A 9,739-nucleotide genomic window follows, 5' to 3' on the forward strand; every position below is an offset into this window, starting at 1 on the left:
CCCTAGGGACCCCCCAGGAGGCATCCTCACCAGATGCCTGAACCACCTCAACTGGCTCCTTTTGACGCTTTCCTTAAGAGCATGTGATTGTATATACTATCTACCTCTCTATCTATCGATCTATCAATCTATCGATCTATCGATCTATCTATCGATCTATCGATCTATCGATCTATCTACCGATCTATCTACCGATCTATCGATCTATCGATCTATCTATCTATCTATCTATCTATCTATCTATCTATCGACCTATCGACCTATCTATCTATCGACCTATCGACCTATCGATCTATCGATCTATCGATCTATCTATCTATCTATCTATCTACCTATCTATCTATCTATCTATCTATCTATCTATCTATCTATCTATCTATCTATCTACCTATCTATCTATCTATCTATCTATCTATCGATCTATCGATCTATCAATCTATCAATCTATCTACCGATCTATCGATCTATCTATCTATCTATCTATCTATCTATCTATCTATCTATCTATCTATCTATCTACCTATCTATCTATCTATCAATCTCTCTATCTATCTATCTATCTATCTATCGATCTATTGATCTATCGATCTATCTAGCTATCTATCAATCTATTGATCTATCGATCTATCTCTCTCTCCATATATCTACCTACTGTATCTATCTATCTATCTATCTATCTATCTATCTGTCCATCTAATTTAAAAAATAATGAAAGGAAGACCCCATGGTCCCTCTGAGCCCAGTCCCTGCTCTCTGAGCCCCCAGACAGACTCTGAAGCCTTTTAAAGGGTCTTGGAGAACCACTGCCCCGTTATGGGCATCACCTCCATAAGGAAGCGAGGCTATGACTCACTGCCTCGCCTGTTTGTTCAGAGTCTTCCAGGCGAGCATAGCGCAGCCGCCTCTGACTCCCTCTCTCCATTTCTCTCTTTGTCTGTGTGTGTGTGTGTCTCTCTTTCTCTGAGTCCAAAGAGGCAGGGAGCTGGAGAGCTTTCTATTTATAGAATCCTACCCGCCTGTTCAGCCTCCCGCCCCCTTTGACACAAAGAGACACACACGCAAAGCATCCATAGACAGCACGCATGCAAGCACAACACACGGGACGTTGCACGATAATGTACAACACACACACACACACACACATATATATACATGTAATGTGTTTAGCTTTTAGATACAGTGACAGTGCGCACACAAACATCATGCACCACACAAAAAAATGCCCACAATATCACACAAATGGCATTAATAATGCAGGGATTCCTCGTGGAGGAAGAGGAACACTCCCTTTAGTAGACAGAGGGGGAAGGGGGTTCCACTCCTTTGCAGCTTCTACTTTATATAATGTTGCATGACAAGTACCCATCTTTATTCTACGTATGTATTTGTGTGTGTGTGTGTGTGTGTGTGTAGTACTACTTTTTCTCCGCCAAGGATGACTGATTTGCTGATTGACAACAAGTTACAACTATCAATCTATAGGCCCTATTCTCTCCAGGACTAAGAGTGTTGACAATATATATATTGTGTGTGTGTGTGTGTGTGTGTGTGTGTGTGTCCACACATGAACACTTAGTACCATCTTGTTGCGGCAACAACATTGTCCATCCTGTCAGTAAATGATGGACAGTTATGTTTATGCTTGTATGGTGCAGAAGTACAGGATGTGGTGTCCACCTGATGACTGTCCGTCCAATACTCTGTCTCTGTTTTTGGTCTCCACCAGCTCCTTTTTGGGCCGGACGGCTAAACAGTGACTGGACTTTAAATATGTACAGTCACACAGCTGCTGAGGCTGCATTCACACACATTCATACATCAGTGGTGCAGCATCAGAAGAAATTCAGGCTTCAGTGTCTTGCCCAAGGACACTTCAACATGGGACTGCAGGGCCAGGGATCGAACCGCCAACCCTCTGATTGACAGGTGACCGCTCTACCACCTGAGCCCCAAAAAGGTAAAACTATAAAGTTCTGTAAAATTAAGAGGATCTGCAGATTCAAGTGATAATTGTCTGTAGGTACAGCACTACTAACGAACCCTTTTACCCTTCATATGTATGCAGTATATATACAGTATATACAGTATACAGTATATACATACTGTATATATATATATATATATATATATATATATATATGTATCTATATATTTATATATATAAAGGGTAAAAAGGTTTGTTATCAGTGCTGTACCTACATATATATAAATATACTGTATATGCAGTATATACACTATATATACTGTATATACACTATAAATAGGTACAAACCCTTTCACCCTTTATATACAGTATATATAAACATATATATGTATATATACTAAACTATATGTATATAATGTCTATATATATTAAACATTCTTTTAAACTCTAACATCTGTTCTCTTGATCAGTATTGTATATCTTGAATTTTTCCAACTTTGTCAGTTTTAATACACTATATCATTTTGTAACATACGGTATGTTCTGTTGTTGGTGCTCAACAGTGGGTTTGTAATAAGAATTATTATGTTCATCAATCCAAATTGGGAATAAATAGCACAATAAAATAATAATAGGAATCCAAGCCCATTTTACCGCTTGGCTCCTGGAAGTAGAGGGTCGGACCAAAATGAGCTTTTGAAGGATGATACTGACTAATAATAAAAATAAAATTATAACAATAATGTTGCATCGGTCACACAGTGTCAACTATGAAAGGACACATAATTCATCTGCCTCTCAAATCATGAGATTCTTCTGGGCTTAGGGTATCTTTGAGCCTGGTCTGGACAAAACATGCCATTATATGGGTTATAGAAATAGTAATCATCACATTCAAAACTGTGAAGATGAATGAATAACTAATACACAAACAGATAAACACACGTGTGCTCGTATTGGAGCACGCACTGCAGTGAAGATGACTCAGCGACTAGTGTTACCATGGAAACACTGCCTTTTTGCAATCAGTCTCTTAGTAACTGTGCCGTTGCCGAGGCAGGAACCAGAAGTATTCAGATCCTTATTTAAGTATGAGTACTAATAACACACTGTTAAAAAAAAAAAAAAAAATACTCCGTTAAAAGTGAGTCCTGCATTGAAAATTTTACCTCGTATCGTCAGGAAAATGCATCAACCCCTGGTGCCTATGCACACACACACACACACACAAACACACACACACACACACACACACACAACACACACACACACACACACACACACACACCACACATTGTAAAATTAACCTGGTGCATTAAAAAAATATTGAGTTTTTTTTTCTTTTACATAACACATTTGCAAAAAACTTGTTTTGTTGTTGAGTTTATATTGAGGGGGGAGTTTATTTAAACCATTTTAGCAAAGTGAAGGGGTCTCCCCTCCTTCCTGTTCCGCTAACAGCCCAGCTAGCCCCCCCCCCCCCCCCCCCCCCAGAGCAGGCTTCTTCTCCACACAGAGCTCTGTGTGTCTGCATGCATTGACGTCACAGCTGACGCACGGCGGCCTGGAGTGGCCGGCTCTCTCAAAGGCCTGTACGCTCGGGCTTGAACAGAAGTATAATTAGCCAGCATGGGGAGAGATCCACAGAGAGAATGGGAGGAGAGGGGAGGGATGGAGGGGGCTCATGGAGGGAGCTTGTGAGTGAATAGCCGGAAAAAAAAAACAAGCTGTCACTGTTTGCTCTCTGAGATTCACGGGATAATAAGCAAAGCTGGACACTGCCGATGATTTCCTGAATCGGTTTGATTCGGATTCACACGGTCCCGATCCGATTACATTTCATTCAATATCAATTGGCGTCGGGGAATTTCAGATACAACAGTAAATTTGCTTGGAAAATAAAAGATATTCTAGAGAGCTTATGATGTGAATTGTAGAAGCAAGAAGCAACCCTCAATACATTTCTTTATGCACCAAGTTAATATTTACATAAAAGGTCCCATGACATGGTGCTCTTTGGATGCTTTTATATAGACCTTAGTGGTCCCTAATACAGTATCTGAAGTCTCTTTATATAGACCTTAGTGGTCCCATAATACTGTATCTGAAGTCTCTTTATATAGACCTTAGTGGTCCCCTAATACTGTATCTGAGATCTCTTTATATAGACCTTAGTGGTCCCTAATACTGTATCTGAAGTCTCTTTATATAGACCTTAGTGGTCCCTAATACTGTGTCTGAAGTCTCTTTATATAGACCTTAGTGGTCCCTAATATGTATCTGAGTCCTTTATATAGACCTTAGGGTCCCTAATAACTGTATCTGAAGTCTCTTTATATAGACCTTAGTGGTCCCTAATACGTGTATCTGAAGTCTCTTATATAGACCTTAGTGGTCCCCTAATACTGTATCTGAAGTTCTTTATAGACTTAGTGGTCCCCTAATACTGTATCTGAAGTCTCTTTATATAGACCTTAGGGGTCCCCTAATACTGTATACTGAAGTTCTTTTATATAGACCTTAGTGGTCCCTAATACTGTATCTGAAGTCTCTTTTATAGACCTTAGTGGTCCCTAATACTTTCTATGAAGTCTCTTTTATAGACCTTAGTGGTCCCTAATACTGTATCTGAAGTCTCTTATATAGTCCTTAGTGGTCCTAATACTGTATCTGAAGTCTCTTTATATAGACCTTAGTGGTCCCTAATACTGTTCTGAAGCTCTTTATATAGACTTAGGTCCCCATACAGTTCTGAAGTCTTTATATAGTCCTTGTGGTCCCTAATACTGTATCTGAGTCTCTTTTATTTAGACTAGTGGTCCCCTAATACTGTATCTGAAGTATCTTTATATGACCTTAGGGTCCCCTAATACTGTATCTGAAGTCTTTTTATATAGTCCTAGTGGTCCCCTAATACTGTATCTGAAGTCTCTTTATATAGACTTAGTGGTCCCTAATACTGTATCTGAAGTCTCTTTATATAGTCCTTAGTGGTCCCTAATACTGTATCTGAAGTCTCTTTATATAGACCTTAGTGGTCCCCTAATACTGTATCTGAAGCCTCTTTATATAGACCTTAGTGGTCCCTAATACAGTATCTGAAGTCTCTTTTATATAGTCCTTAGTGGTCCCTAATACTGTATCTGAAGTCTCTTTTATTTAGACCTTAGTGGTCCCCTAATACTGTATCTGAAGTCTCTTTTATAGAGACCTTAGTGGTCCCCTAATACTGTATCTGAAGTCTCTTTTATATAGACCTTAGTGGTCCCCTAAGTATACTTGACCAACTGCCACTTTGCTTGTTTGAAAGCCATGATGTTTGTCTCTATTGGGCGGGCCAAACTCTCTGGGTGGGCAAAGTAGAGAATGGGGAAGTAACCTTGCCCCTCATGACCTCATAAGGAGCAAGAGTCCAGATCAAGCACTTTCTCTAAGAGGCTCCGACAGCTTTGTTGTCGCACAGACCGCTACAGGAACAATTTCCCATTCTGTTGGGATCAATATCTATCTATCTATCTATCTATCTATCTATCTATCTATCTATCTATCTATCTATCTAAAAGTAGCCTTTAAGGTTAAAGGAACACGCCACCGTTTGTTGAAATAGGGCTTATCACGTTCTCCCCTAGCTGTAAATGGGGGGGGGGGCGACACATTTTTTTGTCTCAATGCATGCATTGTTTCAGTCCAGTGCAACCACGGCAGCGCCGCCGCTAGTTAGCTTAGCGTAGTGAATGGAATCCTGTGTTGCCGGTTAGCATGTTGTGAGTAAAAGTGAGTCAACAACCTAATTACTAAGAACAAATAGCAATGCATATGAAGACCAGACCATTAACTAGGCAGATATTGATTTGGGACTACTAGAACTGTTGGGTCCTTGTAAATTCTGGAGTGTGGTCTAGACCTGCTCTATCTGTAAAGTGTCTTGAGATAACTCTTGTTATGAATTGATACTGTAAATAAAATTTAATTGAACTATGATGGGTGGAAGCACAGCCGAAGCACTGTCCCAAGTCAATATCGGCCTAGGAAAAAAAATTCTATAGTCACATGACCAATTCATGCTTCCATGATGACAATCCAAATTTTTTGAATAAATGTGATGTGTTTCCTTAGCAAGATAACATTGTGTTGTACAATGACGTATTCTTTTCATTTTTTTAGATGATTTTTTCTGCATTTATAGGCCTTTATTGACAGGACAGCTGAAGACATGAGAGGGGAGAGAGAGGGGGAACGCCATGCAGCAAAGGGCCGCAGGTCGGAATCAAACCCTGGCCCACTGCGTTGAGGAGTAAACCTTTATATATGGGTGCCCTCTCTATCAACTAAGCTATCCGGGCACTGTGCCCCTCCCCAGTTAAAAAATCCTGGAAGGCAGGAAATGCACAGTACTGCGCAAAAGTCTTATGCAGTTGCGAAAAAATGCTGTAATCTAAGAATGCTTTCAAAAATATAAACAATGATGAGAAAAATCTAAATCACATCCGTATTTGGTGTTACTACCCTTTGCCCTCAATTGAACACAACATAAGATAAAAAGTAAAAAATACAGTAGTTTACTGTACTATTTACAGTACTATAGTGGCTATATTGTGATTTTTTTTTACAGTTGACCACTGTGATGTTGTCATGTGGACAAGGTTGTAATGTAAACTTCACAGCATTCTACTGTAAAAATCACGTACAGTAGTGTTACTGTGGAATCTAAAAGAAATAACAGCTGATTTTTACAGCCATTATATATTTTGTGACTTAGATTGTTTTTTGTTCACTCACTATTCATTTTGCAAATTGATAAAAACAATCAATATTTATATTTTTGAAAGCATTCTTAGTTTACACAGCATTTCACACCTGCCCAAGACTTTTGCACGGTACTGTCTGTCAGAGAGGAAGGGTATGGATGTAAGGAATGAAGACGCTGGGGCAAATAGGTTCAGGGTAAGAAGGCTTATAGGTGGATGGGGAAAGTGGACAAGGCAGAAGAGTTTGGTTTGTGTCCCAGAACTAGTCGAAAAAAAAAAAAAAAAAAAAAAAGACAAAAAGACATGTAGGAGTTATAACTCCGAAGATGCAGTAATGCAACGGAAGGATGACAGCTGCTGTAAACCGCAAAGAAGAAGAAACTGCCATCAAGGGAAGAGGGTTAGGGAATGAGATAGTATTATTCGAGTATATTTTTATTTTTTGATTGATACTTAAGATACAATCACACAAACATCATACAATATCCCTACATGTATATATACATATAATACATATTTACATACATATAATACATACCTAATACTTATATATATTATATGTATATTATATACACATAAATAATTACATACAATATGCATATATATTACATATATGTATATATAATACACATATATATATATGTATATAATATACACATACCACACACATATCTATACACACACACATACAATATATAACACACACAGTGATGCAAATACACACCATACACACACACATACATACATACATATATATATTATATATATATATATATATATATAATATATATATATATATATATATATATATTAAAACACCACACACACACACACACACACACACACACACACCACACACACACAGTCTATGGTTAAGAGTGAAAGATAATTTTCCCTCTGAAAATCTACTGCTCCACGCTCCAGTCCAGTAGGTGACAGTAATGCACCCACAAACTGGTTTCCCAACCGCCATTAAAACACAAAAAAGAAGAAGAAGAAACACTACACCCCCTCCCTCCCCAAGCTAACCTTAACGACGAGTTGCTAACCGATTTTTGGAGACCTGACAAAACATAATAGTGAAAAGTAGCCCTGAGGAACGACACGGTTACCGCTGCCAGCGGGTCATGCAGCTTTCTAAAAGGTAATGAGCCGTAAAGCCTCGGGGTCTCGGCTCAGCGGCGCCCACAAACTGCAGCCACACTGGAATGACTGGCAGCCCAGGTGGGTGTTCTGCTCCGAAGGAAGCTGGTTAAAATAAACCGGGGTCTCTTTGGGCCTGTGCGGTGTTGCTGTATTAAGTTGTGGCCACTTACAATGGAAATACTTAATGTCTCTTGACTATAACATTATATAAGTGCCTTAATGTCTTCCAAACCGAAAATAAATCTTGCCATTGCTGTCATGCAGTATACACTAACGTTAAACGAAACCGCTGTTGACTGTTGGACGCGGAGCTAACGGTTAGCTAGCTCATTTTGTTTAGTAGCATGTATTAGCTAAATGTTGCCTGCAGCTAACTCAATTAACGCTAATGGCTAATTGACACCAAGCTATACTAGTATCCACATTAACGAAAATGAGAATAACGTCCCGTGAGCCGCAACGATAGTACAAGTGAGTGACTAAAAATTAACCAGAAGGTAATACAAATTCAAGTTTAGCTAGTTAGCTAGCATCGCCACGGTACTGTTCGCGCTGGCTAACGATAGCTAGTTAGCCGGGGGAAGACGCCATACGTTATACAATTCCTAATTAACTTCCGGATACATGTAGCTACACAACGTTCACATACAGTATGACAGTGTTCGTCTTCTAACTTTTTGAGCTGATATTAAGTGACTGCAAAAGTCGACTCATCAATTATCGAACCATTAGACTCCTGAGTTCACATCACGTGTTAACGTAGCTAACGTTACATTTGTAACTTCAGGTGTTACACTTGAATCATTCCTTTTTAAGTGGGGTAACGTTAACCAAGGCTCCAGTTTTTAAGCAGCCCTAAAGGCCACAGGTTCAATTTGTGACAATTTTGTTCATCAAAATAAAAGGAACTGCAAATTGCTTTGGTAACATGACCCACTAATGCACACAGTTTTCATAAGTCTTATGTTCCTGCATCTTAAGGGCTTGATATTATGTTTACAGTGGCATTTTCTTAAGAAAAGTTTTGTGTAACCAAACAAAATTTGGGGCGCATTTCTAATTTTTAGCCCAAACCCTAGTGGGTTCATGCCGTCCTGGGTATCAGATGGGTACCATTTGTAAATTTTAAACAAGGTCTCTTTACAAACATTACAGCGTCATAGTTTAACATTACAGAGCCAGCTGTTAGATGCACAATTATTAAGAAATAGACAATGTTGGGAACTTGTGATCTGTTGTGGGAACTTACGATTTTTTTGTGGATCTACAAACCCCAAAAAACTTGTTGACGTGTTTAGTAAGCAGCAATAACCACAGTTACATCAGTTAGGCAGTTCGCAAAGTAATGTAAATGTAAAGTTCTTATGTAACTCTTTTCTAGTCTCGACTGTTCAGAGCACTTTTGCATATTACAGGAACCATTCACACAGATTTACTGTAGCCGAGGCCACCGTACAAGGTGCCACCTGCTCATCAGGTAGACGCTCGCACACATTTACACTCCGATGGTGCAGCATCGGGAGCAGCTCTGGGTTCAGTGTCTTGCCCAAGGACACTTTGACATGGGACTGCAGGGCCAGATAGAACCACCAACCTTCCGCTTGGCAGGAGACCACTCTACCACTGATCCATAGCCGCCCACAAAGGATCATAGTAGGGGTGGCAGCAGTCCCGTGATCCTACATGAAAACCATTTTAGTTGACTTTCTGCTGTCAGTCAGCTTGATGCTGCATTCACATTGCCTGCACGGCCGTCAGAGGGTGCTGCGAAAACCCATTCTTTCCCTTCGTTTTGAACCGGGGTAGTGGATTCAGGGTGTGGCAGGGGTCAACATGGTGAAACGCAACCAGACTGTTACGCTGTGGTGGCCATGGTCGGAAACAGCAAGCTCTATAAACAATCTGACGGAAAACAGTAATT

General features: G+C 39.6%; 1 protein-coding gene across 2 annotated transcripts in view; it reads left to right on the forward strand.

Moving 5' to 3' along the window:
* Nucleotides 1-7,549: 7,549 nt before the first annotated feature.
* The window catches only part of smg1 (SMG1 nonsense mediated mRNA decay associated PI3K related kinase), a gene marked incomplete at its 5' end in the record, with an annotated part of 59,965 nt that continues 57,775 nt past the window's right edge, over nucleotides 7,550-9,739 (forward strand). For both annotated transcript variants that reach the window (XM_032536865.1, XM_032536866.1), the window contains 1 exon segment: nucleotides 7,550-7,896. In XM_032536865.1, the coding sequence (XP_032392756.1) occupies nucleotides 7,820-7,896 (77 nt within the window).

Source organism: Etheostoma spectabile, chromosome 15 (genome assembly GCF_008692095.1).
Source record: "Etheostoma spectabile isolate EspeVRDwgs_2016 chromosome 15, UIUC_Espe_1.0, whole genome shotgun sequence".
In the NCBI taxonomy this organism is placed as follows: Eukaryota; Metazoa; Chordata; class Actinopteri; order Perciformes; family Percidae; genus Etheostoma; species Etheostoma spectabile.